This window comes from Saccoglossus kowalevskii, chromosome 21 (genome assembly GCF_978046115.1).
Source record: "Saccoglossus kowalevskii chromosome 21, keSacKowa6.1, whole genome shotgun sequence".
Taxonomy (NCBI): domain Eukaryota; kingdom Metazoa; phylum Hemichordata; class Enteropneusta; family Harrimaniidae; genus Saccoglossus; species Saccoglossus kowalevskii.
The window spans coordinates 6803268-6822733 of NC_140661.1; the positions used below are offsets into that span (position 1 = coordinate 6803268).

General features: G+C 33.5%; 1 protein-coding gene across 2 annotated transcripts in view; it reads left to right on the forward strand.

Annotated features, from left to right (window-relative positions):
* Positions 1 to 19466, forward strand: part of LOC100377755 (cold shock domain-containing protein E1-like) — a 28480-nt gene that overhangs the window by 2511 nt on the left and 6503 nt on the right. Inside the window, exons 2-14 of one of the 2 annotated variants that reach the window (XM_085494989.1) lie at positions 1660 to 1928; positions 3331 to 3416; positions 3742 to 3787; positions 4692 to 4788; positions 5706 to 5869; positions 5992 to 6039; positions 6564 to 6667; positions 7379 to 7505; positions 9811 to 10070; positions 10885 to 11152; positions 13708 to 13794; positions 17078 to 17203; positions 18603 to 18743. In XM_085494989.1, coding sequence (XP_085351115.1) covers positions 1914 to 1928; positions 3331 to 3416; positions 3742 to 3787; positions 4692 to 4788; positions 5706 to 5869; positions 5992 to 6039; positions 6564 to 6667; positions 7379 to 7505; positions 9811 to 10070; positions 10885 to 11152; positions 13708 to 13794; positions 17078 to 17203; positions 18603 to 18743 — 1569 coding nt within the window. In that variant the 5' untranslated portion in view covers positions 1660 to 1913. The remainder of the gene's footprint in view (positions 1 to 1659; positions 1929 to 3330; positions 3417 to 3741; positions 3788 to 4691; positions 4789 to 5705; positions 5870 to 5991; positions 6040 to 6563; positions 6668 to 7378; positions 7506 to 9810; positions 10071 to 10884; positions 11153 to 13707; positions 13795 to 17077; positions 17204 to 18602; positions 18744 to 19466) is intronic. The other variant, XM_085494990.1, reaches the window with a different exon arrangement.

Here is a 19466-nt window from a genome sequence, read left to right on the forward strand (position 1 = left end):
AAAAATTGTCAAATCGAAATGGAAATGCTGCAGACTATTAAAAACAAACACACAAATAAATTGTAAAAGGCTAAATGAAACGCATTTGAAACGTTTCAGCCAGGAATATGTTCTCGACTTCCATGATTTTATTTACTACAAAAACATTCTCCTTCAAACAATTGTTCATTATTCGTACCGTCAGTAATGAACGAACAAATAAAACTTCCAAACGATCATCAAAGTTACGACGTGACTTAAAGGGGCACCTTCCAGTTAAGATTAATTTTACAACAAATTTACTTTCTGGATTAAAATAACAATGGATAACAAAAGATAGATTAACATTGTAAACAACATAAACAATAGTGTCCCATGATTCTTTGGTGCAATCCATGGGATTGAGCGGTTCCCCTTTAACTTACTTCGCGATGTTATACACCGGTTATACCAATAATTCCTCATACTCAGTCATGCCATGAAAAAATGTTACTTATTTTTTTATATGAAATAGACGTAAAATTTGAGCGATTATTTTTGATCACTCGATCGCTTGGGTGAAAAACAAAGACCGCCATGATAATTGTGACGTATTAATTGACCGGCATGTGTCTTTTGACCCGATGGGTCAAAAACGCCATTAACCAATCAGAATACCGCATGATAATGCCGGCAGAACCCGAAGTTTTCCGAATGGTAGTGATCATAAAAATTACATTGCGGAAGTAAAGTGATGTCATAGCACGATGTGTTGGTATGGATTTCAGATGAAAACTGCATGATGGTTTTCGAAATAGGTGATAAGCAATTTTTAAAAGGTAAAAGAAGTCTTGAAAGAAGAGTTTTTACATGATTCGCGATGATAAAAGTTCAAATGTATTTTACCCAATCACGCAATAAACACGTTGTTTTTTTCTTGAGTAGCGTAAACAGATCGTGAACTCCGCTTTGTCCATGTTATTTCGGGGTGAAATTGATTTTGAAAAAATGTTAGCTTTCAATCTAAAGACTGCGTCGATCGTTAAAGTATTTACTTACAAACAAAGAGGTGCTAATTTTACAAAATTAACTTGTATTGTTTATAAGCCACTACCACATCGTGCGACTACGTCTATTGTTTACAAACTATAATCCACGACTGGCAGGATGCGTGTCGGTCGGTACGTCGGACGATAGTCCTGGTCGGAATCGTGGCAAGATCCCTGATAGCTACGTATTTCTTTCTATATTTCGTAATACAGTTCACAGGATGAACAATGAAAAAAGCACTGTGGCGGTCTTACTAATCACCGTGGCGGCTCGAGACCACAGTGGAGGGCATGAAAAGCAGCGTGGCGGCCCCGCACACAAATTGAATGCTGGGGAGAACACTGGGGGGACACTCAATTTCAAAATTGGTAATACTGTTTTAAAAATTTTTGTTATCTTACTGGGCTCACAAAGTTTGTCTCTTGACAAAAAATGGTGTACAGTATTCACTGGTTTTTAGCTGTCAATGAATATTAAATGAAAATAAAATCTTGAGTCTTTCACAGTACATGTACTACAGGGCTTATGTAATTAGGCCTTACTGAAACTGTGTATTGAACATATAATATGACCAAGACAGTTGATTGCCTTCCTGGTCTCTGTGTGAATTGAGCCCTGCATATGACATTAATTTTGTGGGTTTTTTTCCAGCTTCCCTCTCTCTATAAGCTAGCCCATGAGAAGCATAGCATCCCTGATAAACTGGCCCTAACACAGCACTAGAGAAGTTGAAATACAGTGATATTACATTCGGACTGGTCAAGAAAAGCCTCGTCAGTAGTTTACTACTACTACTGAGGATCTGTAGAAGGAACAATCTTGAAAATAATAAGCAGCACTGTGAAGAAAGATCTTATAAAGGAGTTTATAACCCATCTATTGGAGTTGAATAATATAAAGTCAATATGGCCCAGTGGAAGGTATGTATTTTCTCAAAACATTCTCTGAAATATGTTCTCAGTTGTTACTTCCATGCTTGAATTATTACAAATGAAACCATGCAATCCCTGATGAGAACTGCCATATTTACTAGTTAGCTTATGCCCTTCCATTGTACAGACTGTACTTGTGGCTTGATGCCTGAGCTGTATTTTATCTGGCGTTGCCGAGCAGGTTCAATATATCGACTTATGAATAATGCAACTTCTCGTAGTATGTAACTCGTCAAACACCTTTTATTGTCAACTGAATAAAGTTTAGAACAATACAAAAAACTACGCTCTTGAGCTCATGAAAACTCCAAAAGAAGAACATAATAGAACAGTAATAAAGTTGGCGCACTGAAACTGATATGCAGCCTCTTTCTGGTACCAGTCTTTGATTGGTCATATTTATCGGTAATATTTGGCGTTCTCGCTGCATCCAGCGACAGTACTGTTTGTAAATTAAGGTTGTGTCCATGGTCAAAATAAGTTGTATTCTAAAGGTACAATGTATGTTAAATTAAGTTGTGCTTCTAATAGGAAGCAAATACAGTATACATATGCAAGTGATGGGAAGATCACAGTCAAATAGTGTATTTTGTGATGTATGTATCTTAAGATGTTTCATTTTTACAAAAAAATATGTTTGGATATCTGAAATATGACCATGTGTCTGACATGGAATTATGAATGATGCATTCATTGTCTGCTACTAATGTGTCAGCTGGAATAAAAAAAATTGAAATATCATTTTTGGTACTATATGCCAAATACATTAACATGTTATACATATATGCATTTAAAATACTTGCCCCCCCCCCCCCCGACCTTGTACATACAATGTTTTAGTGGTTTTGAAATAAAATGGTGGATCTATTTGGCAAATTAAAATTGTCTGCATTTACATTGCTACATACATGTACATGTATCGTAAAATCTGTATTAGAAGCCACACCCATTCTTTTTAAACAATTGAGAACCAAAAATTCACATGTAGATGCTCTAATAGAAGCTGCTTCCCCTCTTAGTCTCATACTTCAAAACTGTCAGCAAAACATGATAGAATTTTTCAAAGCCAAAACCACGACTTATAGAGGCAGGACTTAGCAAGGGTTCACTGTATGTAAAACTTGGCAATCTGCTTGCATGAACCAATAGAATACTTGCATTATTATTGCACAATACAGAGATATACATATAGAGCTATTACACTGCTTCATTACACTTAACTGCCATCATATACAAGATACAAAAAGATTTACCTGGTTTCAAGTACCAAGAACAGAAGAGTGTAGGTTATTTCTGTGTACATAGCAATGTTGAATCCTATTCAGATTATGTGTAAACATTTGATGTACCAGTAATCTCCATGTTATTAATGTGTTTAATTTTTTTGCAGAGTTTTTCAAAAGACTATCCACCTTCCAGTGGTCGTGGCAGTAAGGTGCCCTTCCAAAGATCTGTAAGTTACCCATCAACAAATGGGTAAGTGTTGTGTCTCGTACTATATGTTCATGAGTGTTTAATACCTGCAAAATGGGATTCCCATTTCTTAATTTTTGCAAAATGTAGACTTTTATAATATTTTGTGATTGTCTTGTCAAATTCACACAAAATTTACTCCTGTGAATTTGAAATGTTTTTACAATACACTACTTCATGGTGCTATGCACTGTGACGTACTTCAAATTCAAAAATTTACAACCTGACACAAATTGTCCAGACAAGCGAAAAAATTTGAGAATTCCTGTATCAATAAATTTAATATTCACTACAAGTACATCATGTTTTAATCTATTTTGTTTCACAGTGTACACTCAAATTCCAGAGAAACTGGACTTGTAGAAAAACTTCTGGTGAGTATCTTCTATGAGTCTATAAATATAATGTAAAAATGATCTTGTTATTGCACAAGAGTTGGCATCCATTACAGACACATTACGGTATGTGCTCTTTTAAAAGTATGCATACGAAATGTTGTTAGCCTAGCTCCAATGACAATTTGAATAATCTTATCAACTTACATGCGTATTCTCATTATTCATGCTGAAATTATGTAATTTTCAGTTTGTATATTGTAATGGGATACTGCATGTTATATTCGGAAATTGCATTAACTCTAAATTCTGATTCAAGGACTCTGGCTAAGTGAAGAACTTTTATCTCTGACAAGAAGGGCATGAGAGTGTATTCTTCATTTCACTGTAATTTCTTGCAGAGACTTGAAAAGACATTGCTGTACATTATCAGCTGGTTCTCATTAATTTTTGCTGAAAAGACATTTTAGGTGTTTTGTATGGAGTTTATTTTCACTGAATTTTCATGAGTTGAATGTAAAAAAATAGGAAAAAGGTATATTCGCTGGATTTTGTTTTCACTAAAGTATACCCCTTCAGCAAAAAAAAAAGTGTGTAATACAATGTATAATGAATCCCTGAACTGTGATAGATTTTGATTTATTTAGAGCCAATATACTTATATATTATATATATAATTGTCAGCATGCAATTTTAGCAAATTTGGCATTGAAGTGACAACAATCTCATTGTGTGAATATACTTTCTTTTAAATTAACTACATCTTGCATTAGGGAAATTACAGATTAGATTGTCTAAAATATAATAAAATATAATATAATATAAAAGCTCTATAGTATATTTGCTTGCATGCATAGAATCAACAAAATGATACTGAGAAAAATCATTATTGTTTGAATCAAGTATATTTTTATAATATATAACTGTATGTTCTTGTTGGTAGCATTCCTATGGTTTTATCCAGTGTGCAGAACGTGACACGCGTCTATTCTTCCATTATAGTCAGTATGATGGAAATATTGAAAACATGAATATTGGAGGTAAGAATATCAGTATGTACTCATCATGACACATCAATGTTACCAAGAGAATCCATACTGCCTCATTTCACAAAAGTGTCCATATTCCTGTTATGGAACTTTATATGTTACAAAACCTGTGCGCTAAACACACCAACTGGTAACTATATACTGTAAAAGGGTTAATTATTCACAGAGTTTTAATTTTGCTTATTTCGCTGACTGGAAAATATGCTAAATTAAAACCCAGTGTGTAAAATTTAGCATAGAACTCGTTATCTAAATGATAAAAGCCAATGAATATGCCTGAAATGCTAAATCAGCGAAATTTAAACCCAGTGAAAATTAATCATTTTACAGTAATTTTTGATGTTCCAAGTTTGTAGATGTGGCAACACATCAGATTTTGATTTTGTGATATACGACTATAATCTTCAATTCTTTTTACCCAACCCAAAGTAAAGTCACTGATCAATTAAATAAAATGTTTTTCTATACATGTACAAGCTTGGGTCAACCTTAACAACATTTTGTAGAGTTATTAGTTTTAAAAGTTGATATAATTTGGTTGCCCCATCATTTTTAGTAACTACTGACATCCATGCAAAAAATGTTAATAAGAATAAAATACATATCATTTTTCTCCTAATTGGTTTATTTAAAAACAAAGTAACAACATTTTGTAAGTTTTTAGTAGTCCATTTGGGATAATTTTTGGAAAATGATAGCCCTGAAACAGGATTTGGTCTGTGCATCTTGGCCTACTGTTAATTCCAAGCCATGTCAGCTTACTTAACAGTTACATTGGATCTGTCTGAAGGTGACCTCTATGACCAGGTGGCCTTTATTTGAAGCTAGTCACTAAGACATATTTGACTTGTATTCAATATCATATATAACACAGAATAATGTTTTTCAATACATTTGTTTGAACTTAGACGAAGTAGAGTTTGATACATCAGTGGATAGACGTACTGGTAAACCAATAGCCTGTCATATTGTGAAGCTAAGACAAGGCAGCGTATCTGCAGAAATACTGAGTGAACAAAGGGTCATGGGATCCATCCTTACTGAACCAAAATACCCATCAAGAAACAAAAATGTATGTTCACTCAATAAGTACTTCTTCGATAATTCACAGATTTTATTATTATTACCATTTGTATTTATTTTGATACTTGTTGAAAACTTAAGGATATGCTTTTCATCTTTTTATCTATCTAGTCTTTTACTACTATGGAGATGGGAAAAGTGTCTTACGAAATGAATGGGGTGAGTTCTTGTCTTTGAGTTTTAATTTAAGGTATCAGTTGTCACAAAGTGCCATGTTTGATATAGGTCCTTTATGATGTCCATTGTATACGTGTTTAGTCACTTGAACGCACAATGACTGATGCTTTGAACAGTTTTATTATATTTGAATTTTCAAAGAACAATGATTATGATTGTGTTAATGAAGATTATTGTTCCATAACATGGTAATACACTTACTCTGTAAATTGGATTATATTGTTATGCAAATGGTCCACCACACTGCCTTGTACTTCCTTGGGAGAACACTACACATTAGGTTTGTGGCAGAACAAAATAATTTCAGATGTTCAAAGTATAGTGGAATTTTTCTCTCAAAAAACACCAGCATGTTGAACCCATTCAGTCACTATCTTCGCACATCATAGCTCACATATCCTGCTACAAACATTTGTTTCTCTGTTTTGCTTTGTCTTTGTTTCTGCATTCATCATCTAATGTAAGCAAAAGTGATAACTCATGTTAAACAGAATCATTTTTTCTAGGAGTGCTTTTTCCTTTCCTTTGGGATAGAAGACTATGAGGATACTGAGAACATGGAACTCAGGAAAGGAGACAAAGTATCATTCGTTTTAGCAACTGATAAAAGGTATTTCTTAATAATAATAATAATAATAATAATAATAATAATAATAATAATAATAATAATAATAATAATAATAAAGTGGTAAAATTAGACCTAAGATATCATTGTCTTCGTGTCATTCAAAATAATCTGAAATTGCTTTCAAAATTTAAGGTATTTTTCAACTTCTGGTTTTGCAAATGAATTTACCCAGAAAATTAAAGTTCAAGCCAGCTTTGTTTATCTGTAATCTTTCATTCAATACAATAAGCTTGGGATATTTGACTGACATAAATAGTAAGCTTTAAGAGGATAGGTTCCTTTCCTCATAATTCATGCCTCAAACTTAGATGACCTGTGTTTGCAGTTCATTCATTTTACTGTGAACAAAAAAGCAATCCAACCAGCAGTATTACAACATCAAAAAACAATGTAACATTAGATACACTAAGAGAAATAGTAGTTCATGGTTTTATAGGCTTTTGTACAGATAATAATGGAGAAGAGGTTTTTTAATGGTGTTTAATTCAGACACACATTAATATTTGTAGTCTGATGAACAGCAAAAATACTTTCAATTACAGAGGCTGTAAAAATACAATTATAACCTGCAGGAAAAAACCTGCAGAATAAACATGTACACATACTTTTATAAGATCAGTTAATCTTCTTGAATGTAAGTTGAATTATGCCATGCACTGATATGGGTTATTTACTATTTTGTTTTACATCTAGGCATGGAAACGTACGAGCTAGAAAGATAGTATTGGAGGAACCTGCGCCACTGGATAAATATCAAGGTGTTGTATGCTCCATGAAAGAATCATTTGGTTTTATTGAGAGAGCAGATCTTGTGAAAGAGGTAAGACTGATTGACCTGGATCAACCGTTTGTTTTTGACTCCCATGTGCGAAGCACATAATGGGAGTCTTTGCAGTTAGTGTGTCTGTATGTGTGTCTGTATGTGTGTGTGTATGTGTGTCCGACTTTTCACTGCTATCTCAAGAACCATACATCGGTTTTTGATGAAACTTGGTGCATAGATGCTCTGGGCCAATGCACAGATTTGATTAGGTTTTGGTAAAAATCCATGCTCGTTAATTACCTAATTTGCATGATAATTAGCTAATTTTTAGCTGTTCTATGACTGTTCCACTGATATCTAAAGAACCACTCATTGGATTTTGATGAAACTTGGTACATAGATGCTCTGAACATATGCGCAGATTTGATTGGTTTTTGGTGAAAATCTGTGCATACTAATTACCTAATTTGCATGATAATTAGCTATTTTTTAGTGGTTCCATGACTGTTCCACTGATATCTAAACAACCATTCATTGGATTTTGATGAAACTTGGTACATAGATGCTCTGAACTAATGCTAGGTTTTGATTAGTTTTTGTTAATAATCCGTGGATACTAATTACCTAATTTGCATAATGATTTGGCAATTTTCGGTTTTTTCACTGATATCTCAAGTCCTAATCATCACATTTCAATGAAACTTGGTACATAGATGTCATATGACACTGCACAGACCTGATAGTTTTTATGGTAATATCAGTACATATAATTAAGCTTTTGATATAAGTAGTGAGCATTACATTTCAATGAAACTTGGTACTTACATACTCAAGGACTATGCAGAGATTGATTGTTTCGGATAAATATTTGTGCATATTAATCACCTAATTTGCATAATTAGTTAATTTTCAGCTTTTCCACGGGTATCTCAAGTACTAATCATCGCATTTCAATGAAACTTGGTACATAGATCCTTCAGGACTATGCAGAGACCTGATTAGTTTTAGGGTAAATAATTGTGCATATTAATTACCTAATTTGCATAATTAATTTTCAGCTTTTCTACTGATATCTAAAGTACTAATCATCACATTTGAATGAATCTAGAATTATACAGAGACACAATTAGTTTTCTGTAAATATTTGTGCACATTAATCACCTAATTTGCATAATTAACCAACTTTAAGCTTTCACACTGATATCTAAAGTACTAATTATTCCATTTCAATGAAATTTAGTACAAAGATGCTCTAGAACAATGTACAAACCTAATTAGTTTGGGGTAAAAATCTGTTCATATTAATTCCCTAATTAGCATAATAATTCATAATTTGTTGGTTCTAATTACATTTCAATTAAACTTGGTACATAGATTTTTTGTTACATTGCGCAGACTTCATTAGTTTTACATATTCATATTAATTTTCTGATTTGCATAGTTAGTTTTCAGCTAAGTAATTTCAAATTATATTTAATGTGTCTCCAGTACTCTCAGCACATGGGAGTTCTTTCTAAGCTTTCTTTGATTATATCTTAAATTATAATTATGATAGTTCTGTTTATATATACATATGACTGGAATTTAAATTTAAGAAAACAAGCTGCAGAGTCTGACCAATTTTAGACAATTATATTGATGCTCTGAAAATAACACTGCAATGTGAGAAAATTACTTAAAACATGGGATGTATGCAGTAAAATTGCGACAATAACAAGTTTATATGCTGTTCTGTGAAGCCCATTTTGCAACACGTTTTAATGAGAAGTGGCCTACCATTCTTGTTTAAATGGTGATTGTGTTGATTTGCTAATAAATTGTAGCTGTCATATGAATATAGCAAAATATCCATTCCCAGTATAACAGTCATGAATCAGCAGTGGGTGTGTTCTCATATTACCTGAGGGTAACAGCATGAAATGCCAACAAACTTATTGTCTACACAACTTTCATTTAGATATTTCTTACGGTAAATTGTCACTTTTGCCACCAATGGCTAAGAGTCATTTTAAACTGAATTATTCTAAGAAAAATTTCAGCATTTAAATCAAATGTCATCACCCATAGAATGGTAAATTAAACTTTGGTAAAACATATTGCTTAATATAGTATATGTTATAGTAGCCTAGTTTACATCCCAAATTTTTGAAAAATTCTTCATTTCATTTCTATCAGTGTGTCTAAATCACTTCGAAATTGGCTAAGAAAAACATAGCAGTCCAAGCAAGTATGGCCAAGTTTGTTTTATCCTAAGCGAAGCGCAAACCGGGCTTGTGAACACTAGATTGGTTTGCGCTTAGGATAAAACAAACTGATGCAATTCTAAGCACGGCTTTAATTGTTGTGCTATGTTTTGTTTCAGATCTTTTTCCACTACAGTGAGTTCCTAGGAAATATAAATGATTTACAACTTGGTGATGATGTAGAATTTGGTATCCAGATGAGAAACAATAAAGAAGTATCAATCAACATAAAGAAAGTCCTCGCTGGTACCGTTGTATTTGAAGATATTAACAAAGCTAAGACTGTGGGAACTGTAGTTAAACCATTAACAAGATTTTCCAACAGAAAAAATAACGATCCACTTCCCGGTAAACTTGTTTATGACACAAAAGATAGAGAGTGAGTATGAAATTCATTTATTAACCTATTGAGTGTCATAATTTTTAATGACAAATTTTAGTATTTTTCTATATTCTTTTTGAAAATTTGTTACCAAATGGAAATAATTTTGTGTAAAGTTACGGTGAATTTTTGACTAAATCACTGTCTGAAATTGTGAATGGTGGCGAAAGTTGACTTTGGCACTCAAAAAATTAAATGTTACAAGAACTTTATTATAATTTGTGTTTATTTCAAAAAAGACAATTTTTTGTGTACTTTGCAACTCGAAGGGGGGGGTCATTGACTATTTTTGCAATGAATGATGGGATATTGCACACAGTGCAATACGGCAGGAATTCAGGAATGCCATCACTTTCATATTTTAGGGTTTTTGCTGACACAGTGTCTTCATGAAATTTGGTTCTTACAAATGCTCAGCTGTGTAAGCATACAGTATCCTGTGCTCCAAATTTATTTACTATCTTCACATTGTCATGTGATGTGCATTTTTTACATGCTGTACGTCATGAGTTTATTTAAAACAGAACTTTATTGTAATCTGCATTTATTTCACAGTCAGAGAAAACTCGCAGTGAAAATTTCACTTGGGGTGGGTTGATTTAAATAAACCCATGATGTACAAGGTCCATAACAGGTCTTTCCTGGAGATATCTCGGCAAAGTTGTTGGAGCCCGTCCAACATTCTTAATCAGCACCCTTGTATTTGTGGTTTTACAAGGTTATATTGTTTTATTTATAGCATTCTGGTTTATAGAAAATTTAATCTTGTATGTCAATCAGTGGAGTTGAAAATTTATAAATTTGTTTGCAGACAAAAAGAAATTCCTTTCGGTGATAAAGACCAGGTTGGAGATTACACTTTACAGACTGGTGACTTTGTACAATTCAATATAGCCACTGATAGGAGAGATAAATTACAGCGAGCCACCAATATTGAGTTATTGGAAGAAAGCTTCTTGAAATCGCGTGAAAAAAGAGAAAGTGGAATTATTGCGGCAGTGAAGGAAGGATTTGGATTCATCAAATGTGTGGACAGAGATGCAAGAATGTTCTTCCACTTCAGTGAGCTGCTTGATCCTGTAAGTTGGTATCAAAGTTTGTTAATATTTGCCTAACAGGGTGTTAGAAATGTGTGTGGTTTTTGGTTTTTCCTCGTAATGAAGTGAGGTCATAGTCGTGGCAAAATGTCTGTCATCCAGCATCAGCACTGTTGTAATAAACTTTCTCATAGGCGTTATAACTCAAATTGTATTCAGCTGATTGCTATCAAGCTTTAATGTATGGTTAATTTGTAGATATAGTTGGCCTGCAAAGATTTCAAAGATTTAAAAAAATTGTATTTTTGGTAATTTTTTTAATTTTTTTTTTCTAAGTGTGTATAGTGTAAGTGATGTTAGGACCTTTGCTTTGCAAGTGATCAATCAAGAGTTTAAGTCTTATGCTAGGAACTAAAATTTCTACTTCTTTATTTTTTATTTTTTTTTTTGAATGAGGAATTCTATAATTTTCAAGTGTTTTTCTTTGAAATAATTTATTTGCAGATTTTCAGCATTTTCTTTGACTTTCTTATTCTGTTGAATATTATTACCTTGCCCGTACCATCAAAGATGGAAGGGAAAGGTATATTAAGGGAAAAATTTTGTCCGGCGTTGTTGTCGTCGTCGTCGTTAATAATAGTTATTGTGTGCATAATAACTTTACTAATTCTATTCCAAACTTCACCAAACTTGGTCACCTTATTCATCAGGATGAAGTCTAACCTGAGTTTGAACAACAGATGTCCTGTATGAAAATATCATGCAACAATTGAGAAAATCTGATAAAATATTTTGACTGTTTCTACTTGACTGATCACCAGTGATACACATCAAAGGTCACTGATCTCAGTGGAAATATTCATTGTTGTATGTGTTCAATGAAGCAAATGATTTATCTTGTAATAATATCCTTGGTAATGTATCTCAGAATCCCATACTGGGTTTCAAAACCAACTCATGGAGAGAATGCATAGTCTGATACACATTTGCAAACCTACCAATAAAATCTTTACAGAAAACAAGATGTCAGAAAATCAATATAAGCACTCCTATGAACTGGGTGCCAAACTTTGATCAAGATCTGAAGCTAATAGAAAATCTGTTTAGTTCAAAGTTATCAAATCAAAAACAATACATAAAAAATACATAAAAAGCAAAACATTTCATCCACATTTTAAAAAGAAAATTGTTCTAAAATATATGTATTCTGTATTTGACAAACAGTTCATTCGACAAATGAAAACTTACAGGAATATGTTTCAGCTATTAGAACAGAATGATAGAATTTTTATAATACTGGTTTAAAAACTCACTTCAAAGATTGCAGTGTTTGAAGATGTAGATTCTCAGGAGGCAACAGAACTGTTGACTTCTCCCTCCACTGGACACCAACTAACTATTTAAGTTGATTTGCATACAAAGCAGAGCTTGCAGCATGATAGCTATTCATAAAGGGTGTTTTTTTTGACTTTTCATATAATACAGTAGTCACACAATGAGGCAGTTCATATTTGTCAGTGAATCATTAATTTTTGACAGACACCTGTACAAAATACTTGGACTAAAGCCAGCTAAGGTTTTCTGTTATCTTGCATGTTTTATGAATCTATTCACGTCTAAATGCAGCACTTTTTTTTTTGCGATGAGGCATTTGTTTTTATACTAAAATATCTGAATTACTTCCCTTAAAATAATTAAACAAATAAGGCACCAATGTTTTTGTAACATATTTACATCTTTTAAGGACATTTGGTAGACTGATTCCCCACTGTTGGTTCAACCCCAAACTTGTTTGTATTCAAAATTAATTATGACAATGCATATTTATATTGAAACAAACTATGATAAAGGGAATTATATTATATAACAAAGGGCGAGGTCACCAGAGTTCAACTATGTTTATTATTAGAGGGCACCTTTAACTTTTTGTTCAATAACTTTCATGTTTAACATTTTTAACGAATTTAATAACAAATGTGGTACTAATTAGGGCTAAACCATTCAACAAAATAGGGAGGGATGTGCAGTCATGATTTGTAGCAGTTTAACTAATCTAATAAGGTTGTTTGGTAAATTTTGTTGAATTCATGATAAATAAATTAACTTTAGCGTTAATCAGGGTCAAGTCACTCTACTCTACTTTACACCTGCCTTTGAATTGTTTCTTTAAAGAGTCATGAGTAATTATTTGTTCTGATATTCTAATTAGGTGATTACTATCCAACTTATATATATTAATAATCTGTATGCATAGGTGAACTTTTCCACCCTATGCTATGACCTTCTCACCATATGCAGTGGTCTTCTGTACCATTTGTAGTCTATCTTGCCAGCTTATGCTGTGATTTAACTATGTTTTGTGACTTAATATTAAAAACTTGTAAATCCCTTCTGCTCCTGCTTTTTGTGTTATCATTATGAAAAATCAAGTATCAGTTCCAGGTATTAAATATCACTTCATATCCGCTATTCATAGAGGCTTTTAAGAGTTGATGTGCTCAGCTATCAGTTGTTATTTGATATTGATGTTTACTACCGGTACTAACCCAGTATATTCACGAACTCAAATTATCTACTCTCAAATTGCTTTATTTCAGTCGCATGAAATCAAGATATCCGATGAAGTGGAATTTACGGTGATACCAGTAAGTTATACAGCATCTTCCGAAAATGACAAAATTAAGGTGATGATTTTTACTCACATTTATTTATGGTGCCAGTTGGGATATAAGGATTATTTTATTTTTATTCTTTCATCAATTATGTATCACCTGTGTATCTTGTTTGTATTCTATGAATGCCTAGCATAGATTTGAAAACACTTGCTTTCTGAGACTATAAAAACCTCTTGACTAATAATTTAATAACCATTAATTATTTACTGGGTTTTAATTTCCTTTGATACTGGAAAATACTTAATTCAGCTGGAACTAATTTTCTTTAAAAAGACATATTGGCTATTTTGTATTAAGTTTGTCATTGATTTTCGATAAGTTGATTGTTAAATATAAAAGAAAACGCTTTTTCACGTTTTTTTTTTATTTTCGTTGATTCATCTTTTCAGCAGAAATATAGTTTGTGAAATCTAGTGTATGAAACTTATGTAAACGTGTAAAATTGTAATAGAACTTGAAATCTGTAAGTTTAAAACCCAGTGAATGGTGTCATTAAATACCAGTGAAAATTTATGCTATTACAGTATACGAGTTTGAAACGCATTAATGACATTGTCAGTTAAGTTCTGTCATGAAAGTTTTGATTTGAGATAAATTTTATTAGTTTTGTGCAGTGTTCATAGCTGGATACAACATGTGCATGATCATAGATGATACATTGTTGATGTGCATCTGCACTTTTTTTGAATACTGCATGTACAATAACAATAATTTCATTCCAGCATGGATTTGATGAGTCGTCTTTACAAATAGACCAGCTACAAGTGTATGCACTTCTCAGACTTAATCATTATCAGTGTCTTAACACTAGTGACAGCCACACTACAATTAATATACCATGTATCTGGCATTATGGCTTATATCAATCTACTATACCTGAATATTCTAGTCATTTGTGCACTTTGTCATTGACGTACATTTACAATTCTGATTAAAACATAGCATAAAGACAACATATTAATGAGGCACATAATTTTAATTAGCGCACAATTATTGCCTAATTTGTGATTCTAAAATCTACCTGCTTAGTTGTATCTATGCATTGAATGATTTATTTGGAAATCACTGTGTCTGCATCTAGAATTTGCATTCTCACTTTGCAAATCCATGAGGTAATACCCGCTGCTCAATAAAACACCACCAAATGTTAAGATTGTTGCAGGGTAATTCAAATTTTAAGTGTAAAATATGTATTTGTTTCACATTTGTAACGTGTGAATGCAACTTTAAAGGCTACAGGGATATGATTACTGCTATAAACTTGTTAGTGCTTTTAATTGTGTTGTGCAATTTGCTGGAAAAATCACATATATCATCCACCAACTGCCTCATGGTTAGTGTTACGGCACGCTGTAACTTATGGCGTTACGGTGACAGATGTATAATAATATCAGTTAACTTTCAGAAGCCATTCATTAACTTGCACTGTTTGTAACTGGTATGGAGCATGTTTCTAACACTGTCTACTACATGTATGAAGCTGTGGACTATTGAAACATGCATACAGCAAAAGTAATCTATTCATTTTGAAGATTCAAAGTTTGGGATTGAAGGCTATTTTAATTACTGTAAAAATACTTTATTAGTCCCCGTTCGGACGCAGTCCGAAAACGGGGACTTATGTTTTGCCCTGTGTGCGTCCGTCCGTGCGTCCGTGCGTCCGTGATCACCTGTATCTCGAACATGCATGGACCGATTAAGTTCAAACTTCACTCATACATCACACATTATATGGGACATATGCACATGCATTTTTTTCATGATCCGATTAACGATAGCCGAATAGCGGCCATTTTAAGGCCGAAAATGCATCAAAATCACACATTTTCACCATTCCGGACCCGGATCTCAGTTATGCATGGACGGATTTTGTTCAAATTTGGTACATACATTAAACATAATAGGACCTTGATGCACGTCATTTTTTTTTTTGGATCGGGTTCGAAATGGCCGACTGGCGGCCATTTTGTTTTAAAGAATTCCGTTCTGGATCTGTATCTGAGACATGCTTGGATTGATCGAGTTCAAACTTCACACACACAAGGTACATCATGTCACAAATATGTATGTGCATTTGTTTCATGATCTCATTAACGATAGCCAAATGGCGGCCGCTTTAAGGCCGAAAATGCATTGAAATCGCACATTTTCACCATTCCGGACCCGGATCTCAGTTATGCATGGACGGATTTCATTCAAATTTGGTACATACATTAAACATAATAGGACCTTGATGCACGTCATTTTTTTTTTCGGATCAAGTTCGAAATAGCCGACTGGCGGCCATTTTGTTTTAAAGAATTCAGTTCTGGATCCGTATCCGAGACATGCTTGGATTGATAGAGTTCAAACTTCACACACACAAGGTACATCATGTCACAAATATGTATGTGCATTTGTTTCATGATCTCATTAACGATAGCCAAATGGCGGCCGCTTTAAGGCCGAAAATGCATTGAAATCGCACATTTTCACCATTCCGGACCCGTATCTCAGTTATGCATGGATGGATTTTGTTCAAATTTGGTACATACATTAAACATAATAGGACCTTGATGCACGTCTTTTTTTTTTTTCGTATAAAGTTCGAAATGGCCGACTGGCGGCCATTTTGTTAAATAATTCAGTTCTGGATCCGTATCCAAGACATGTCTGGATTGATCAAGTTCAAACTTCACACACACATGGTACATCATGTCACAAATAGATATGTGCCTTTGTTTCATGATCTGCTTAACAATAGCGAAATGATGGCCATTTTAAGGCCGAAAATGCATCAAAATCACGTATTTTCACAATTCCAGAACCGGATCTCAGTCATGCATGGATGGATTTTGTTCAGATTTAGCACAATGTGTTGTACATATGCAGGTGCATTTCGGTCATGATCTGCTTTGAATGTAAATGTTACTCAAATATGAACGGAACGGGGACGTGTCATTGACAATGACTTGTTTTAGCTGGAATTAATTTTCGCTGAAAAGACTTTTTGGGTGTTTTGTATATGGAATTTATTTTCACTGATTCTAGATGATTTAAGTGTAAAATATAGGAAAAAATGTATATTCGCTGGATTTTATTTTCACTGAATTATCCCTCCAGTGAAAATAGCGAAAATAAAGTAATTTACAGTACTGTGGTCAAAAAATGTATAGATTGCATTTTTGTTTACCAGAGTAAGGGTTGTTGAATGTTAAATGAAGAGATTACGCATGGTTTGCATGTGTTCTAATTCTCCATGACCCTTAAACTGATGGCGTGGTATGTTCTAACATTGTATATTTGATTATAGGATCCAACACAAGCTCAGAGACAGATTGCAATCCGTATTAGACCATTACCTAAAGGATCTGTTACTTTTCAAACTATATTACCAGGCATACAAGAAGGTTATATTGATAGAGTGCCCATCAACCAGGTGAGATAAATTTTTGGTACTGATTAGACCAGACTTTTATTATCCCTTGTTTCATGAACCCACCGAATGAACAGGAGCAGAAAATGAAATAAAAATATAATTTTATTTCAGCGCAATTTCTCGTGCCCGCCAACTTGTAAGCGCAAAAAATGCTAAAAAATACATTTTTTTACCCCCCGCCGCATAACAATCCAAGTTGCATTTTTGTGGGAGTATCATGATCAAAGTACCAAAGTCTCGCGCAGATGAGAAACAAGGTTATACATGGAATAAAATTTTATTTCATTTCTTCTCTCCGATCAATGATCTCACTTACAATTCTCACAAATCTGATGGAAAAAAAGAATTAATTTTTTTTTTTTTCGCCCTCCTTCAAAAAAATTGGTACCCTTAAATCATACATTTTCGACATGTTGTGCCTCAAAAATAGATGTCCTCTGTATCTTGGACATGCCTGGACCGATTACATTGAAACTTAAGACATACATCATACATAATATTAATATATATACACATATTTGTTTGACGATCATATACAAGATGACTGAATGTCAATCATTTTAATGTGAAAAAATCATCATAATCAAGCATCAGCTTCTGGATCCATATCTTTGACATGTTTATGTTTCAAGCATATTACAACAATGTATAAACATATATCTTAAATTTGATAACTAACAGGGACTGTGCCATGCATGGCTTGTTGTTTATGTTTCAGTCATTATTCAATACAAAAATGTGTGCTCTAAAATACAGCAACCAAGTATCTTGATCGATCATGTACAAAGCTAAGATCTGCCATGTTTTAAGTAGGCATGAGTTGACCTACCTGGTATCCTTTGAACTGTTTTTCAAGAAAACAAAAATAATGTGGGGTACTGCAGTATAAACATCTTCTTAATATTGGCAACCGCAAGGAATGCATTTCCTGTTGTGGAAAATCAGAGTACAGCCCATTGATGTTGATTTTGCTTGATGATAATTTTAGTAGCGATTAGCACTTTTTCAAAGGTTATACATGTATAAGTAGTTTTAACAACATTCGTAATGATAACAAAAGAAGTGATTTTACCTACTGGTGGTATTTTTGGCCATGAAATTGTGTAATGAGTGATTGGGTTCTGATGGAAATGTTTCTTTTCTGACAACTAATGATGCAGCTTGTGTGGGAGAAAATTATCTAGCATGGAAACATCACTGTAATTCTATGTCTCAGTGACTTTTCTGAAATTTATTCACCGACCACTGCCTTCAGAAAAAAAATGATTACAGTCTAGTTCAAAAATTAACAATTAGTTGATGGTTGGCATTGTTTTTTAACGTTCATTCCTATGTACTTTCTATGTACCGTTGTGATTAACATGTGGTATTATAGTTTATTTCTACTTGTTCTTTTCAGTGGGGTAAAAGTCCCGGTAAGAACAAGGACAAGGAAGCTGACTTGGGTACCATTTCATATGAAGAAAACGGAAATAAAATATTGATAACTTATCATGCTAAAGACACTGATATCAGACAGGTACCTGAAGAAGACGATAAGGTAAAAATATGCATCTAATGGATCAACCAAGTTTTGCATTCACCGATTACCTCACTACCTTGTGTATACTGTAATATAATAACAGCAATAAGCAAAGAATATTGTCACTTACAGTGATCGGGAATATGCAATTTTACGCAGATATTTACCTATACCAGCTTCTGTTTTGTAAAACGTGTTGAGTGTGAACGTGTATTGTAGGTAATTAGGCTTCTTTTTGGGATGTTTATAAACATACTGATTCCTCATACCCACTGATATGATAGCAAAATATGAATTGATGACATCGTAGATTCCATACATAGATTACAATGTGCATTAAGGTGTCAGCGTCCAAGGAAACCTACTAAACAGGTTGTAAACTATATCAAAGAGTTATACGAAAGCCTGGTTATACAACAACCGGAAACACTTTCTAATGTACCGACACCTTTAATCTTAACACTTTCCTGATCCCTACCCTCTCTTGCCCCCTCAAACTGTATATGCCCCTCTTGAGAACACCTACGGTATAATAATCTAGAGGGACATATACAACTGAATTTGGGGGCTGGAGGTTAAGGTAAGGGGTAGGGATACATTGGAAAGTTTTTTCCAACAACCTTCTTGTTATGTACTGTAAACCAATTTGTGTATGTTGGATAAAATCGCCAAATTTGTTTCAATGGTTACGTCAACGGGTTCCTACCATGCGTAGGACGAATGCCAAAATCTTCAAATTGC